The following is a 19,782-nucleotide window of genomic DNA, read 5'->3' on the forward strand; positions in this document are numbered from 1 at the left end:
ATGGTTGGAATATTCGGTATGTTTTTCAATGTTCGTATTCGGCCGAATTATTCGGTTAAAGTGTCGAATATTCGGCAATAATTGTCTTATTGCGACACTGTCAAATTTAAGCTGCTCCAGAACTTTTCAAGTTACTCTCTGCCAGGTTACGTCTTCCCGTTGTCTTTATAAAACGCATGAAGAGACGTTTTGATTATTTGGCGAGGATTGAAAATTTGTTTGCGAGTACCTTGGCTTGGTTTGGTGTTTGGCTTGGCTGTTAATGCAGGTAATTGAAAAGTTTTCGAATGGTTTATTACAATTTATAGATAAACCAAATAGTTCGTCAGAATCGGTTCGGTAAGGTATTAACCGAACATTCGTATTCGGCAAACTCCATATTCGGCCCATCTCTAGTTCCTATAGATCATAATGTACTCCAAGTCTATGAATATTGGTGAGGCGTCAATCTATAGTCTATATACAATCTAATTATTATAGATTGTATACAGAAGCAATCAATACATCCGATACAACAGTTTGATGGGCGTTTTCGTTTTAATTAAGTCTTCAAAGGCCTTTAATTATTGTACATCATAAAACGGAAAGTTAAATGAGCATGTTTCTATATTGTATCGAAAATAACGCTTACTATCTATTCTGTATGTTGTTGATCAGTAGACCAAGATTCGAGTCTACAAGACTGTAATTAGACCAATTTTGATGTATGGGTGTGACGCTTGGACGCTGACTCAGAAAGAAGAAAACAAGCTTTTAGCGGCGGAGAGGAAAATCTGGCGAAAGATTCCGGGGCCTATCAGTAATGAAGATGGAACTTGGAGGCGTAGGAAGAATAGGGAGCTGCTGGTTGCGGTGCCCAATATAATTGGCGAGATCAAAGTCACACGACTCCGCTGGCTTGATCACCTGGAGAGGATGCTGTGAGAAGAGCGTATGTGGGGCACCCGGGCGGAAAACGTCCGTCTGGGCGTCCCAGATACCGCTAGAGTGACGAAGCCCCAAAAGACCTGTCCGCCCTCGGAATACCAAAAGGCGTGAAGTGGCGCAGAATAGGGCTGAGTGGCAGCGCCCTCTTGTGTCAGAGACCAACATCCTTTTTGGGTCACTGAGCCGGTGAAGTAAATCTGTATGTTACCCCTGTATTGAGAAGGATCGACGTTTCCGGATTTTAACATGATTATACCAAAATTTTTCGAAACTCACAGGCTTATAAAATGGAAAGCACTGCTGAAACGCAGAGGACGTGCCGTCGCGCATTCATTAGCGAAGAGTTATGATTGCATCGCATGCGACACGGGCATGCTGTAACCGTCGCCGGTCATGAAACTATTATAGAACCCGTTGTTATAACGATCTTTTATTCAATCCGATCACGAGGCACGCGCAGGTCTGATTGAAGCTTGGTCGTGTTGTGGCAGTCTGTTATTGGTTGAAAAATGAGAAATTATGTCATTTAACCAATAATCTTTTCATTTATCATGCTCTGAAAGAGGGTCGTTGTTGTTCTAAAAGGTGTGTAAAAAATGATACGCGTCTGCACTAGAGCATTTTACGATCTAAATACATTTTTTTACGATAAGCAATTGAAATTTGAGTATAAATTGATTTGTTATACAATTTCCAGTCTGATATTTGACTCTCCATTCCATAAATAACGAAACTTTTGCCTAAATTGTTAATTGAAAGTTTAGATAGAAAATTATGGTGGTAAATATTTGTTGGGTTACTTTCTAATTATTATGAGTATTATGACCCACGACGAAAACACGCTTGCATGTTCGATCTATGCTCCCATTAAGAGCATTTTTAGGGTTCCGTACTCAAAGGGTAAAAATGGGACCCTATTACTAAGACTGTCTGTCTGTCTGTCTGTCTGTCCGTCTATCTGTCTGTCATCAAACTCTATCTCATCTCATGAACCGTGATAGCTAGACAGTTGAAATTTTCACAAATGATGTATTTCCGTTGCCGCTATACCTAATACTAAAAAGCCCTTCGTGGGCAACTGAGCCCACAGAAAACTCCTAAAAAGTACGGAACTTGTTAATTTTTAAAAATCGGCTCAGGGAACCGCCTTAAGTGAAATGAGCTAACTTAAGGTTTTAAGGACTTTTCCTCCAGGGCCCATTTTTTTTTCACACTATATATCGCCGCCTAGTACAGTTGACGTCAAAAATATGTTTACATTTTTCGCCTTATTACAAAGAAGTAAGGTGCAAAAGTGTATACATATATTTCACGTCAACTGCACCTACCCACAACAAGTCTTATTGAGCTTACTGTGGGACTTTATTTATTTATAGGTAAATACCACAGGGCGGACACACTATACATCAAAAATCACTTGCGTTTCTATGTGATAACGGCACGTCTGTACACGCGTCATGCGTCATAGTGTGAGTAAGTTGCTTAAAATAGTACTGAGCGGTCGGCAAACGGCCGTCAATCTGCTGTCGCGGGGCGAGGTCATTCGAGTGGGGGCGGGGCGGTGCGTGGCCGTTCTGTATGATAATACTATTACTTATTCTGTGGTAATACATATGGCGACTTGGCGACGCAACTATAGCAACAGAGTGACAAAATTGATTAACCCATTTACCTACAAAAATAAGATTCCTACCTTGAAAATATAATATTTCAATTTAATACGTAATACGCAGGTACTTTTGATATCTTTCTATAATTTGCCATTTACTAATAGAATCGTGACTACGTAATCGGCGGCCATTGGTGGCCGTATTGTGTACAAGTATTGTCTGATCGTGACATGACGTCGAATGTTTGTTGCAGGCAGGGTCAACTTTAAAATTATACCTAAATGCGACCTTTACAAAGATTTGTGTCAACATACATGTTTATATTAAAGCACAGAATAAGTAATAGTATTATCATACAGAACGGCCACGCACCGCCCCGCCCCGACTCGAATTACCTCGCCCCGCGACAGCAGATTGACGACCGTTTGCCGACCGCTCAGTACTATTTTTAAGCAACTTACTCACACTATGACGCATGCCGCATGTACAGACATGCCGTTCACACATAGAAACGCAAGTGATTTTTAATGTATAGCGTGTCCGCCATGTGATTAAAGGCAGCGACAAACTAGGCCCACGTACGTAACGTATTCAATGCGTTATAGAAATCTATCTGAACCCTGAATTTGTATGCTTGGTAACATAGGTACCATCGGGGACATTCCCGGTGAACCACCTTAAGGGCTAAAATCGTTTAAACGTCTTGGAGACAGTCAGGCGATATCATAAGTCGGACTCGCGCACGAAGGGTTCCGTACCATTACGCAAAAAACGGCAAAATTCACGTTGGTTGTATGGGAGCCCCACTTGTATAAATTTTATTCGGTTTTTAGTATTTGTTGTTATAGCGGCAACATCATCTGTAAAAATTTCAACTGTCTAGCTATCACGGTTCATGAGATACAGCCTGGTGACAGACGGACAGACAGACAGCGGAGTCTTAGTAATAAGGGTCCCGTTTTTACCCTTTGGGTACGGAACCCTAAAAATTCGTGTTTCAATTACGCTCGGATAAAATCATTCAGCCGAAACGTTTGTACTCACTCTTGCGCTACAGAATTTGTCGTGACAGAAGCGATAAATTCGATGCGACAGTGCGACACGTAGGCTAAATAGTATTAGCGCGAGTGCGCGGCGCGTGACGCAGCGTCTCGCAGCGCACTACGTAGGCGAACAACACGCGAACGCGAAGCGGCGCAGCGCGGAGCGGCGCGGGGTGAATCAATCCTTATGATACCTATTATAGAAGTGTCCTACGTGGGCGATCTCGTTGCGAACGTGAACGCCGTGGGCTCGCCGCTCCGCTTCGATTCGCGTTCGCGAGTATTCGCTTACGTAAGACGCATCTTTACGTAAGCGAACAACTCGCGAACGCGAAGCGAAGCGCCCACGGCGTTCGTAACGAGACCGCCCAAGTAGGACACTTCTGTAAGGTATCAAAGGATTGATTCACCCCGCTTCGCTTTGCATTCGCGACTTGTTCGCCTACGTAATACGGTGCGTGACAGTATCTCGCGCGCGATATATAATGGCTACTCTTCTTTTTCTAACTTTATATACTGTAGACATGTAGGGGGCGGATAGTCTAACTCGCGCGCTAGATACTGTCGCGATGCACTCGTGCTAAGCCTAGGACATGTAAGATGTTGAAATTTGGCATTGAGATAGTTTGAGTCCCGGAGAAGGACATATGATAGTTTTTATCCCTTAAGAGGGTCAAAAGCGGGATGGAATGGAGATAATTAATGAATTGCCTTTGGTTGTGTGCTCAAATTGAATGATAGCTATTACACTTTTTCCTTGCGCTTACTCTAGCTGCTGTTACTGATTCCACGCAGACGAAGTCGCGGGCAAAAGCTAATAGTTAATAAAAACCCTTTTAAATAATAATATTAATAATATAAAAATAAAACGGTAGTCGGGATGTCGCCGTCGACGGATACGTCTGGGAGGACATCATCATCATCATCATTAATCATTACCTATCGCAATAGAAACGGTACAACTACGAGTAAAATATTAAAGAACATCAGTTCCATGACTCATAAAAACTCATGAAAATCGACAAACTATTCGAAGCTCGTTTATTATCGAACCTAACTGAAGTAATGAGTTTTCGAGAGTAACTCCTGATGAAATGTTGACAAAAAAACCGACCAAGTGCGAGTCGGACACGCGCACGAAGGGTTCCGTGTTCCGTACCATTACACAAAAAAACGGCAAAAAAATCACGTTTGTCGTATGGGAACCCCACTTAAATATTTATATTATTCTTTTTTTAGTATTTGTTGTTATAGCGGCAACAGAAATACATCACCTGTGACAATTTCAACTGTCTAGCTATCACAGTTCAAGAGATACAGCCTGATGATAGACGGACAGACAGCGAAGTCTTAGTAATAGGGTATCGTTTTTACCCTTTGGGTACGGAACCCGAGAAACGATGTAATTTGAAAATCGACAAACTATTCGAAGCTCGTTTATTATCGATCCTACCTACCTAAAGTAATGAGTTTTTAGGGTTCCGTACCCAAAGGGTAAAACGTAGGCCTTCCGTAGAGCCGAAAGCGTAGCGATTAGCGTTTTTGTCAACAGTAACTTTTATCCGGAGTTACTCTAAAAAAAACCGGCCAAGTGAGAGTCGGACTCGCGCACCGAGGGTTCCGTACTTTTTAGGGTTCCGTACCCAAAGGGTAAAAACGGCCTGTCTGTCTGTCACCAGGCTGTATCTTATGAACCGTGATAGCTAGACAGTTGAAATTTTCACAGAAGATATATTTCTGTTGCCGCTATAACAACAAATACTAATAAAACCGGCCAAGTGCGAGTCGGACTCGCGCACGAAGGGTTCCGTACCATTACGGAAAAAAACAGTTAAAAAATCACGTTTGTTGTATGGTAGCCCCATTTAAATATTAATATTATACTGTTTTTAGTATTTGTTGTTATAGCGGCAACAGAAATACATCATCTGTGAAAATTTCACCTGTCTAGCTATCACGGTTCATGAGATACAGCCTGGTGACAGACAGACAGGCCGTTTTTACCCTTTGGGTACGGAACCCTAAAAAGTACGGAACCCTCGGTGCGCGAGTCCGACTCTCACTTGGCCGGTTTTTTTTAGAGTAACTCCGGATAAAAGTTACTGTTGACAAAAACGCTAATCGCTACGCTTTCGGCTCTACGGAAGGCCTATTTGAAACGGTGAGTTTTTGTAGCGACTGTCGCTCCCGCTTACCGCTAATCAGCGCTACCTAGATGGGTAGATACAGTTGCACCCGGTTTTTAATGGTGACACGGCCTAGTAGATCAAAAGGGTACCAAATGCATACGTTAATCATCACCACACAGATAAAAAACCGGACGAGTGCGAGTCGGACTCGCGCACCGAGGGTTCCGTATAAACCTGTAGGCCGAGCACATGATTGGCGCGACAGTATCTCGCCGCGAGATAGACTACCCGTCTTTTACTAACTGTATGAATTAAAGAGGGACGGGTAGTCTATGTCGCGGCGAGATACTCTCGCGTCAATCATGTGCTAGCCCGGCTGTAGGTATATAAGTAAAAGTTCACTCATCACGACAATCGAGTGTTTTTTATATGAATTTCAATTTAATACCTCCACGCGTTCCTGAGAAATAGGGTCTTGACAGACAGACAGACGGAGTCAGACGGACGGACGGACAGACAACAAAGTGATCATATAAGGGTTCCGTTTTTTCCTTTCGAGGTACGGAACCCTAAAAACCGGACAAGTGCGAGTCGGACTCGCCCACCGAGGGTTGGTGTCTGTCTGTCCGTCTGTCGCCAGGCTGTATCTCATGAACCGTGATAGTTAGTTGAAATTATCACAGACGATGTATATATGTTTGTTGCCGCTATAACAACAAATACTTGTATCAAGGCACCTTTCCACTGAGGAATAGATGAGAGGACGTCTTCTCCGCTCCGCTGGACGACAATATGACTGCTTGATTCTCGCACCTCCCCCAGCTCCGCCTCAGTGGAAAGGCAGGTGCGTGTTCAGATATTTTTGAGCACCTCGGCCGCTCCGATATATCTGATGGCGACTCTGTACTTGGTTCAGTACCAGCGAATACTACCTTAAAATGAAGTGAAAAAGCAAAACACTCGACCCGGAACCTATGCTAACAATCCGTACTGTAACACTCTTAACTGAATAATAGTGAACCTTAAGTCTATGCAATAAGGTTACTTTTCAAACAACATGAACGATGGTACTATCAAAACCAACTGACGCCAACTTCTCATTCGCACTCGCGTGGTCGTAGGTAGGGTGAAAGAGTTAGTGATATGACCCCGGTCGTCGGTTTGGTTTGCGTCTTACCATCGTACATGTTGTTTGAAAAGAAACCTTAACGACATAGCAATAAAGTTTATTATAAGTTAAATTTGGACAGCGCCTACTTAAGCGGGATAAAGGCTAATAAATGAAAATTTGGTGTTCGTTCAACTTCAAGTGGCCTGTTGGGAAATCAAAAAATTTAACTTTTTTACACCGAAAAAGTAAGCAGGTAATTCTGGAATTTACAGTTATTAGGTAAGTTAAGCCGCTGGTGGATTTTAGGTTACATAGACAAAATAATAAATAAGACACGTTGAGTATTGTTTTTAGTCAAAATGCTTTATGCGTAACTTTACAGGATTGCCATAAAACAAACCTAACCTAACCTATCTATAGGATAACCTGAGAAAAATCCTGAAAAGTTAACGGTTTCAAAACTATTACTACTGACAATAATTACATTATGGCTTTCAATAAAATAACGCCGCGCGTTCAATATAATAACGCGTACAGGTGTGTAGCGCGTCAGGGATGTTCGCGGAGGCGCGGATAGACTGCTTCTACACCACTATGCGCAAGAGAGCAACCTCCCTGGTGCGCAGAGTCCGGGCTAGCTCCAACAGCATCCTGACCATGATTGCAGACAGGGTTGACGGTGTTTATTTGAACAACTGCTGCCTCATTCATGTGCGCAGGAACTTATAAATATTTAAATTTGTAAATAAATATGTAATACGGTATTGATAATAATATAATTAATTTTGCTGTTACTAACCGTAGTATAAGATTACCCATAAGCATTACTAACACTGATTGATCCTAGTTGGTCGTTGAATAAAGAATTTAATTTAATTTAATAATTATGTCAAACAAAGGATCTCCAATCGAACACGTGTTAAATAAGATAAATAAATAAATATTAGGGGACATCTTACACAGATCAACCTAGCCCCAAACTAAGCAAAGTTTCTACTATGAGTGCTAAGCGACGATATACATACTTACATATATAAATACATACTAATATACATAGAAAACACCCATGACTCAGGAACAAATATTTGGGTTCATCACACAAATGTATGTCCTTACCTGGATTCGAACCCAGGACCGTCGGCTTCACAGGCAGGGTCACTACCTAGTCAGTACCCACTAGGCCAGACCGGTCGTCGAAATGTAGTAATGTTTGGTTTTATAGTTGCCCAGCCTAATATCAAACTAGATGTGATATTACTGCAATGTTCTGCCACCAGAGTGCAGGACTAGCCTTTTTTAGTAAACCATAGAGTAACTTATACATACTATACCTGTCCTTTAACAGGTTTTTGACAAGTTTTCAGAGATAATAAAATATGACATTGATGCATCAAGGCGGTTTGCTTACAGAGGATCTACCGGGAACTTATCGCTCGAATATGCAAGAGTGACAGAGATGTTAGATAAAGAAATTTTCTTGTTTCACGATAGACTATGGATGGTATAGAAAGGATGCCAATCTCTTATGGCAGAATTGTTGCAAAAGTGACCGCTTTCAGCTTTAAATAATAGTTCCTAATCTCTCCGGTGGCGCTAGTTAAGTTCTGGGATATGAGTATATAATGAACCATATAAGGCAACAAATAACCCCACCAAATTACGTAGGTTGTTTTTGGTAGTATTTCGGTGTATGGTGGCGCCGCCTAATTACTGTTTTTTGATGGACACTTTTCATACATAGAGATTTGGCTCCTTTATATAGTCTCCATGCGATAGACCCTCAGATTGCGGTAGTGGCACCCTGGCGCCCCCTACGCAGAGTTTCGCGTAATATTCCCTTTTAACACAAATAGTCACAGTGCAGTGCAGTAAGTCAGTGAACATATGTGACGTTTTCAACCAAAAGGTAACCACATTGTCGCTTGTTGATAAGGTTGATTTCTAATTGAAGCTATATGGAAATAGCGCCTTACGTAGCGACCATAAGTACCATTTTGGTTGAAAATGGCACATATTCCAATTCCAATACTATTGGTGAGGCATTCACGGCTCTCATATAGCACCAGCTTGCTTATTTCTGACACGATTGTGCACTTTGTCCTTTAGCTCAAAATCTAAAGGTACTCCAAATAGAATAGGCTATTTATAAAAAATCACTACGATTTTCTATGACTATGATTTTAGTATGACTAGTGTGAAAACGACATTCTGTGACGTCACAATCCGCCATTTAATAGTTTTGTTGATTTATGAAATAATTACAAGCGCAAAAATATTTTTTTCAGTGAGCGACGTGAAACATTAATTTATCTATAGGAAACAAATAACCTTATGAGCTTTCCCTACTAAATAGTTATACTACACGCCGCCTACTAAGACTAACCCCTTTATTCGTAAAACTTTACGCGCCTGATTTAGTTAAATCATGTTTTCTCCCTTTCTTGCAAATACGTAAGTCAAAATGACAAATAAACACAAACGAATCATAGCTACATAATTCAGGTTTGTAATGCGTTCATGAATAATGCCATTAGTCTAATGGCTCCACTTCACGATGGCCCAGTAGAAAGCCTAGACAAGGCTAGATGTCATTTTTTTTATTAATGGTATATAGGTTCGATGAAGGTTTGTTTTTGGGAAATGTCTATACGGGATCAAAAACAATACAAAAGTCGTACTTCACTGGCGAAACGCTTCGAACAAAACGATAAGTGAACGTGACGTCACGGTCACTGAGAGCCCATCTTGAATGTATGGAAAATAAGTAAAATTGCGATTTTGTCGGTGAAATATTGCGTTTACGCATATAAATAGTTGCCATATAATACTTGGCAGATATTCTGAATCCGATTAACTAATAATAATAATCTTTTTTTGGGTAAATTGTAAGGAATCAAATGATTCCTTTTTGGAAGGTAATAAAAACTTAAAATCTTGGTACTTTTAGATCCTGTATTTTTTTATCATTTCCATATATTACGTACTAGCGACCCGCCCCGGCTTCGCACGGGTGGAATGCTGATGTTTTATACATATAAACCTTCCTCTTGAATCACTATCTATTTAAAAAAAGCCGCATCAAAACACCCACATACCTACATAGGGACAGACAGCCATCCAGACAGCAGGAAGCGACTTTGTTTTATACTATGTAGTTAATTCAATATCCACAATATTGCGATAATTTTTATAGTTTACTAGATTTAGATTACGCATTACCGCCAGCCCTGGTCGCTTGTTGTGCCCGTTATTAATATATTTAATATGTCTGTGTCTCACTGAAGTTTTGTTATAATGATATTACCCATGCCAATGTGATAAACACCGAGTTGTTATAAAGTTTATAATGAGCGCCTACAGCTCACTAAACTGTATTAGCTTATTGTTACTACTGTCTAGGATGCCAAATGTACACTAGATTAAGTAAATACCTAATATTGTTAAATAAAGAACATATAAAAAAAAAGATTTATATTTATTTATTTCAGGATAAAAATTACACTATAAATTTGCATCAATGTCAAAATTATGCCTAATTAATTAATTATTATTGTGTTGGAAATTTTATATTTTACTAGATTTTGTTATATAATTCAACATGTCATCATTCCTTTACGAGTAGGTATAGCCTTAACATTCATCAGATGTGGAAAGGCGGCATTAACGTCACGGAACTCACGGACACAAAATCACCTCTGTCTGATACAAAATTACCTGGCAACTTTTCTTTTCGTATAAGAAAAAGGCATGTCTATTTTGGACACGGCAATATGTAGGTAGTAAAGGTAGGTATTACTAAACGGGCGAGATTTTCAACATTATCTGAACACTGGTAGTACTGTTACCTAACGTATAAAACAGAACTAATGAATTTAAGAATCGAAGGTTTAACATGTCAAGAGCTGGCGCAGGATAGGGAAAGCTGGAATATACTCCACCGACAAGAGTATAACTTTTAAGTTAATTATGACGAGTTTTTCTTGCATTAAACCTACAGAGCTAGCTAACGTTTTTGTCTCCGGAGAGTAACCCTTATTATGCTGGCACCACACTTCGTTATGTGTTATTCGTTATGCGGCTTCGCTGTATTTGCCTAAATATATGTTCATGTGAAGCAAAGATAGATATAACTCCGTAATAGATGGATACAGTCAAAGCCTCGAAAATCTAGAAAATTTTATTCTCGTTCAGAGGGCGCTACTAGCTTTGGCCTACTGTCGTATAGATGGCGTTGACGGTTTCGTTTGTTATTTAACAATTTTAACGCATATCAGTGAAAGAACATGGGTCAAAATCATAAAAATAATTAATGCAAATAAAAAAAATCATTTATCTATATTTAAATACATTTTATCGTATTTTAATAAATATTTATTTTTAGTTTTAAAGTGTGTCGACAGATGGCAGTGAATTTACTGGGGTTACAAAATTTACTATGACAGTACCGCTCTAGTATAAGTTACTCTATGATGTGAAGCGAACAACAAATAGGGGTACCATACTTCGCCGTATTTGGCGAATAATTGCGCTGCGTCTTTTTCGTGTACTTTGAAGTGTGTCAAAAAACCGCACAAGTGAACGGATACGCGTATTTGCTATTTGCGCTTATGCGTTATGCGTGCGAATAAGGCAAATACAGACGAATAGGTCCTCCACACTTCGTCGTATTCGGACGAATAACGCGCATAACGAATAACAAATAACAAAGTGTGGTGCCAGCATTACAGATTGAATTTAAAAATAAAAGCGAATTGAATTCGTGGTCGACGAAGGCTTCGGGCTTCAGACCGCATAGTTATAAACCGATCCGCCACGCGTTTGGCAACTTTTACAAATGAGAACGAGTCGAGATGCGCACCTGCATACGAGCGCTATTACCATCGCTCACATACACACAATCTGGCAACTTAAGTATTCAATTTAGCAACTTTTGACGCCAACATGTGCTAAAACTTATATTGGCAACTTATCTTCAATACATTTTGGGACCAAAAATCTAAAATGTAATCCGATTGAATTTGTAAATAGACCCGTAACGTGTTTGGGCTTACAATTGTGAAATGTGAACGAACTTATTTTGCACCGATTTGAATAGATTAAAGATGGGCCGAATATTCGGTAATTATTCGGTATTCGGCAAATATTTTTTATTCTATTTGTCTTGTTGCAACACTATAAAATGTTAGCTCCTCCGCAACACTTTTGAAGTACTCTCTTCCATCAGATTACGGTTTCACGTTGTCAATAAAACACATGATTAGACGTTGAATCCATAGGATGTTTTGACCGTATATGGACTGGAGAGTTGGAAATTTGTTTAAGTGTCCCTTGCCCTGTTTGACCTGGATGTTTCTTGGGAATGCCAAGGAAGCGGTTTATCTTTTGGTGCTAATGTAAATATAGCGTTTTCAAAAGGTTTAATATACTTACACAGATGAACCGAATAATTGGGCCGAATATTCGGTTCGGTAAGGTCTGAACCGAACATTCGGCTGAATATTCGTATTCGGCAAACTCCATATTCGGCCCATCTCTTGAATAGATCAAGGTGACGGAGTGTCATTGTATATGTGTCATATTTTCATAGAAAGTACGTAGAAAGTTGACAGTAATGATGACTTCGCCACACTTTGTCATAGCATATGTCGCGCAGAGTTAGCTTGGTCCGATTCTATCATTATGATCTCTCACATTTTTACACAAATGGGTTTAATCATTTTTCAAGGTCAAGTTACGCTGGATTTCTCAAAAAGCCAAGTCTGCGCTCCCGCAAGCCGCTCAACCAATCAGAATACAGCCACAGACCGGTTTTTGAACATGATTTCACTCGCTATCTCAAATCGTACGAGCCTATAACTGATCATCCGTAGATCTTATATATTTGGAACAAGGTTCAATCTCGGTCAAACTGTCGCCGAAAGACGGACGTTGATGCCTAATACGTTAATAACAACACTGACCATTGGTAAGTAGACCTTAACATCTTAGGAACAAGGTTTAATCTCGGTCAAACTCTGTCGTCGAATAACAGACGTTGATGCTTAGAACAACATTGAATGTTGGTAGATCTTATGTGGCTGGAATACGGTATATTATTGGTCAAACTGCGTAGAAAGAAGTTTGTATATTTAGCACGATTCACAAAAAGTTACTAGACAAGTTTACAAATGTCCTCTATAAGAATGGTTTTGTTGGTATGCGTGTGTGACGTGTTTTAATTGGATACCGTTAACTTTTAAAAAAGTTAATTGTTTTGGTCAAAACTACGAGGCAAATTATTGGTTATGTTCTGTATGATGAGTTTTCATTTGTGGAATGATTAAAAAAAAAGTATTATAACGATAATTTTCTTTTCGCAATAATGATTTAAAATAACTTGTAACTAAGTAATTTACAAGAAAAATAACAAACAAAATATTTTGAAATTCTAACGAGCCACGGAGGTTTTAACTTAGCAAATTTCTAACCGTTTTGATTTTATTTTTATTTTTAAACGGTATAGTCCCTGGTATCGTACTAAACCTACCGTAAACTATAAACAACATATACACTATATTTATACAACAGTAATAGTATACAAGGTATACCAAACACCGTAAATGCACACAACAACAACTTTTATCTCTGTACCGATTTTCTTTTACGCACCAATTGTAAGTTTCTGTTTGGCCTAATGGTTGACTGGTAGAGAATGCCTTGCGGCATTAAGTCCTCCATTTGCACTTTCTTGTATTGTGCAATAAAGGTTAAATCTATAAATAACATGCCGAAATCAAAAAGAACACTGCATATGCCTAGCAGAGCAACCAGACGTACACAGATGTCTGAGATGTCCTTAAACTCGTAATACGAATAAAAAGTTAGGTACTATACTTGTCACCAGATGTATTGTCCTTATATGCACCTCACATTTCGGTTTGTTTTCGAAGGCCAATAAAAATAAGTAAAGCAAGAATATTTAGCAACAATAGCACCTGCGAGCTTTGGCCTTCGATTTGACCACAGACACGTCAATATCTGGACATACTTTACACAAAATGACAACATAATATATTATCACTACCTTATATAGTAGGTAGCGCCATTATTGTGTGTAACGTGCAGGTATGCCAGCTAAGGCAACTAGGCCTAGTTCGCTTACTTTGTTAATTTATACGTAGTTCCAATGTGGTAAGTCGTTACCATCAGGATAACATAACATAGATAGCTCCCGATGCTTGTTAGCAGGCAGGCGTGGCTCACTCCGCGATTTCGTCGCGTCGATACAAGTACATGCGGCCTACACCAATTTTGGTGTCTAGCCATAGTAGTTGCCGTGCACCGTTACAGAAAGAGACGGTACAAAAGCTAATTATTCTTAGCTGCCAAATCTGACATTAAAATATTTAAAGAACCCTAATATAAGAAACAAGACATTGTAAATTAAAAAGGATTTAATTAATATCTGGGCTATAAAACACGATTAATTTACAAATAGTCTGGCTATACTGCATGGTCAAGATGTAATTCGTACATCGATAAACAGCAAACGAAAAGAAAGAAAATATTAAATCACATTTACTATCGAGTCTACGCGAATTTATTTTGTTACCTCTATTTACATGTGTTTGAAACGCAAAAGTTAAATGTTATAAGAATTTTTTTTATCGGAATGAGAGATGTTACGAAAACTCAAACGTAACTTTTTTAACATTATTTGAGTTTCGATTGGCGTTTTCTACCAAAGATTGTCATCGTGGCTAGGCCCCCTGCTCCATCATTCACCCAGAGTATGTTGCCAATGTTGCCATCAGTAACTGCTAATTTTCAGAAAGATGTGCACCGCTTATTTTTTTTTAAAAGGAATTTAAAAAGGATAAAAAAGTGTCCGAGAAAATGACTATTTTGTGACGCATTTTCACATACGTTTTGTATAAACTGACACCCAAAATTTGTATGAAATACTGGGGAGACTATTTTTCTGGTACAGATACCTGTTGCTTTGTCAATGAAATTTATTTTTGTGTAATATTTTGGTGGTAGTGTCAACATTGTTCGTTTCTTATTGCACTTGTAAATAAGTATTGTAAATATTGCATGCCTTCTCTGGTAGAACATAAGACGCGCTTCTTTTAAATGTTTATCACCTTATGTAATTAAACTACATATGTTCTTGCAATAAATTATTGATTGATTGATTGATTGATAGGTCCTAGTAATTCTGAAATAACCCAAAAGTTAGCATTTCAAAAAAAACGTAAACGGCACATTTTTTTCTGAAAACCACCACCTATTAGTGGATATATTATTATTGATTAGGTATATTGAAGAGCGAATAGGGTGAACAAAGGTTCACAAATTCATGATGTATTCATTTTCCATTACTGTAATGGTGCTGTATTGAGCTTATTCTGTTTCTGACAGATTAAATGTTCGTTGTAATAACAATAGTTGTTCGTAGGTTCTGTTAGTCAGTTAATTAGTTTTACTAGGCATTTTCCGAAAATCGACATCCAATGTGCCTATTTTGCGTGCTCTACTCTAACGACCCGACCCCAGCTCGTTCATGAGACCTAGCAGTGTGCACGGATTCCCTAGGCATTTGCTCCTGTATACTTCTTCTGTTTACAGTCTAGGAGAATATGTTTTGCTGTTTCTTCTTCTTTCATGCACGCTGTGCACATGGGGCTGTCCGTTTTACCCATATTATGTAGGTGTTTGTTTAGTGTGTGTCCTGTTATTAGTCCTAATTTACGTAGTTGGCTCGTCATAGGTTCTGTATTATCATACCAATTACGCTTTGTAGAATTATTGTATGTACTGTACTTACCTACGCTCAAATTTGATGCCTGTGAATTCAGTAATCCTAATCAGTATTCAGTGCCACTGCGTAATTAAAGCCCGATTCACATTTGTCTGTCGTGTCGTGTTGTGTTGTGTCGTGACGCATATCGGTTTCATACATTTAATATGATTGCCTGCACATTTGTCTAACGCAGATTGCATCAGACAAATGTGAACGCAACCTTATTAAACGTATGAAACTGATATGCGTCACGACACAACACAACACGACACGACAGACAAATGTCAGCCGGGCTTTACTCGTACCTTTTCACAGCGACAATAATATGCTTCTATAATGGATTTTCATTGTTATATCAAATTTTTGACACACCTTGGAGGTGTCATCGCTGTCTTTTTCGGCGGGTAACTTTTAATGTCTAAAACACACACGTGGTAGAATATGTTCAAGAGATGCATCTCAGCCTTTATAAGTAAACGAATGAGATACAGCCATACAAAACTATTTAATAAAGTCGTACTCGCCCACCGAGGGTTCCGTACTTTTTAGTATTGGTTGCTATAGCGGCAACAGAAATACATCAACTGTGAACATTTCAGCTAGCTATCACGGTTCATGAGATACAGCCTGGTGACAGACAGACGGACAGTGGAGTCTTAGTTATAGGGTCCCGTTTTTACCCTTTGGGTACGGAACCCTAAAAAACAACGAAGTGAAATATTAGGTATAACACCTACATAAGTTTTGTTAATCTTGGATACCCAATACCTATAGTATTTCTCAAATACTATTTATCTTATAGCTTGGGTACGGTGACAGCCTCTATCTCTCAATATTGTTTTTCGTTTTAAGGTTATAAATTGTATGGAGATGACAGCTTACCATACCCAAGCTATGCGAAAAATACTATAGCTAGCATACCTGATCTACAGTATAGGTATTTCGAATTTTTTAAGGGGTCGAAATGTTACTTTAGAGTTGTTCATAACAATCACGAAATCAAAACGGTAAGGAATTTGATAAATTTAAAACCCCATGGCTAGTAGTAGGTACTAGGTAGTATTCGATAAACGCATTCCAGTGCCACTTTAAACTAGGTATTCCAGTTCTCATTCGAAGCTAGGTTCGATAATTGGAATTGAAGTCTGGAATTTAACTGGATCGTGTGAAGTAGGTAAACCGGAGTTAAAATTACATATATCTAAAACGGAAATTCGAAAATTCGACCTTTAAAATATGTCTCGATGACCCTAATAGCAGGCGTGTCTCACTCCGCGATTTCGTCTGTCGCTACAAGTACCTGCGGCCGCCCCAATTTTGGGGTTTCGCTTTAGCGAAGATAGATATAACTCCGTAATAGATGGATACAGTCTAAGGAAAAAACGTGCCTCGAAAATCAAGAAAATTTGATTCTCGTTCAGAGGGCGCTACTAGTTTTGGCCTACAGTCGTATAGATGGCGTTGACGGTTTCGTTTGTTATTTAATAATTTTAACGCATATCAGTGAAAGAACATGGGTCAAAATCATAAAAATAATTAATGCAAATAAAAAAAATCATTTATCTATATTTAAATACATTCTATCGTATTTTTATAAATCATCATTTTTAGTTTTAAAGTGTGTCGACAGATGGCAGTGAATTTACTGGAGTTACAAAATTTACTATGACAGTACCGCTCTAGTATAAGTTACTCTATGGCTTTAGTTATTGCCGATTTGCCGCGCACCGCTACGGAGATGGAACGGAAGCCTGCACGCGCTTGCGCGGCTTACGCCGCCTTGCGCGTAGTAGAAGCGTTTTGTTTGAGAGTGAATCTTCTGTACCTAGTACTATTATATATTCTGTGCTAATAATGCATTACCATAGGAAGATAGGTACTTATAGGTATATCGGTGCGAGCGAGATGCACTGAGGATAATGTCAATTCATCACATTTATAAAGTACTAAATGCCGCTGCCAGTGATTTGCATATTTTTAAACAGTTACTAGATTTTATTCAAGTTTTGTAAAAAAGATAAAAAAGGAAGCCATAAAAATATTACATAATCATCCGGGATTGACGTAAAAAGGTTGGTGAATCCTGGCCTAAAGGTGACGCGGGGAAAAAAGAAACCCCACTGCATTCAAGTGTCAGGGGTGCAAAACATTCATTTGCTGCGAGTGAGTTGAGTAGGCAACTATGTAGTACCTGTCTGCCTATTGAAATGATGCTCTAAAAGTTATTAAAATATCAGTGTAAAATAGTCATTATATAATTCCATGATTACTTATGCATTAATAAGAGTAATAATGTTTTTCTGCCTTACTGTGTTTAAATTCGAAACATATTGAGGGAAACCGCGAATAAAAATGTTGTTGACATTAAAAGCTCGACAAATTACTAGCCTCCTAAATAGTACTTGTTCAGTCCCATTTCTGTTTTGTTAAATTTTCAAACAAATAAAAATCAACTCTATTCCCTGCACATTAGGTTCAAATTTCAGTGGCAAATTTTGGGTTTTTCATTTGTATGGCTGGGCCTAAGGAGGCTAGGTACTTAATTATAGGTATATTTATTTTCTTAAGTACAGGAATTATTTACCAGCAATCGAAAATATTGACTAAGTAGTCATGGTTAACTTTTGGGCGATTTTATTTAATATAGTTAAGGACTTACTCACCTATTTAATTAATTTGTGTAACGAAATGTAGTTATACATTTAATTACCATTATTTAATTGGTTCAATTGTGTAACGAACCATAAACATTATGATAATTTTCGTTATGTATATCGTAATGGAACCAGGTCTGTGGACTTACCTAAGTATGTAAACTTGCAATTTAACGTCCATTGCATTTGTAGGTATATACCTAATAAAATAGACTCAATTCGAGACAAAAAAGTTTGTAAGTTGATCAACAGTTTCTTGAACCAACTAAACAAAGTTTGTTACCTATTTAACTACGATGAATTAAACATGGCATATTTAGAAGTCTACCGTAACTTGGTAAATAACATAAACATCATCTACAAACAATCTACACGCATATTTAAAAACGGCCGTTCTTCGTTGGTCACGCTAGGTTATGTTAGACATTTTGTAAAATTTCCAATACAAATAGCTGAGTAATGACTTTTACCCGCCGTCTACACTAACTAAACATTCCGATATACATCCGCTAAGCAAATATCGCGTAATATTCAACTGTTGAAGAAAAAAAGCGTTTAAAAGTAAGTGGCAACGCAATGCAACGCGGTTGCGTTGCGAAGCCAGCCGTGAGTCTGAGTCAACCGCTTACCTGCACATAACAGGAACAAAGTAAACGGTGAAAGCACTCTGCTGGTCCCCATGGCGCTGCGGCAACTTTCTAAACAATGATTAACACTTCTTAAACAAATCCTACGCTCCCATCTTGCTAACACTTTTGTTTTTACTTAACTTAAAAACTTAACTGTTCGCACAACACAACCCGTTAGCACTTTAATTCAACACTATTCCAAATTCGAGTCACAACACCTTTTATTGCAACACTGCACTTTTGAGAATACGTTATCTCATTTTCAAATTCCGTATGTAAACAGTTTAGCGCGAAATTTTAGCAACGTAGCAGCAAAGCGCACGTCACTCGCGAGCGGCGGTTGGCTCAAGGCTGACCTGATGCGCCGCTATGCGGGTGAGCGAGACGGCGATAAAAGCGGGACGAAACAAAAAATAAAGTTTACTGTGTAGTGGCAACAACGCGCCAACGCCATTACCTGACGCGCCACTGGAAAGTAGACTGGCGAGTCAAGCACTAGATGGCGCGGTTCGCCATCTTTGAATAAAACATGTGGCTTTTATCCACGCTGCACATCTTCAAGTGGTTGACCCTATTGAACTATTTTCTAGTGATAGGTTTAATGTACGCCTATGGATATGGTAGTAGGTAAATGGATTTCAATTCAAACAATTTTGTTTGTTCTAATTAACGCGTTAGGTTTATTCTTCTTCAATTTTAATGATTCATCGTGTGTTACATCAATTAGCCACACAATTTATACCTTCCATGTGTCTTTCGTTACACAGTGGAATGTATCGAAGTACTAAGGGTCAGTTGCACCAACCACAATTAACAGACTGATCAACGTCAAGCAGGAGAAAACTATGAAACTTCCCGTACAATAAAATTTAGCGAACGCTAAAACGGTGACAG

General features: G+C 38.8%; 1 protein-coding gene across 1 annotated transcript in view; it reads right to left on the bottom strand.

Moving 5' to 3' along the window:
- The window catches only part of LOC134745361 (hemicentin-2), a 210,234-nt gene extending 190,983 nt beyond the window's left edge, over positions 1-19,251 (bottom strand). Inside the window, exon 1 of the mRNA XM_063679392.1 lies at positions 18,889-19,251. Coding sequence (XP_063535462.1) covers positions 18,889-18,940 — 52 coding nt within the window. The 5' untranslated portion in view covers positions 18,941-19,251. The remainder of the gene's footprint in view (positions 1-18,888) is intronic.
- Between the last annotated feature and the right edge of the window lie 531 nt (positions 19,252-19,782).

This window comes from Cydia strobilella, chromosome 1 (assembly GCF_947568885.1).
Source record: "Cydia strobilella chromosome 1, ilCydStro3.1, whole genome shotgun sequence".
Taxonomy (NCBI): domain Eukaryota; kingdom Metazoa; phylum Arthropoda; class Insecta; order Lepidoptera; family Tortricidae; genus Cydia; species Cydia strobilella.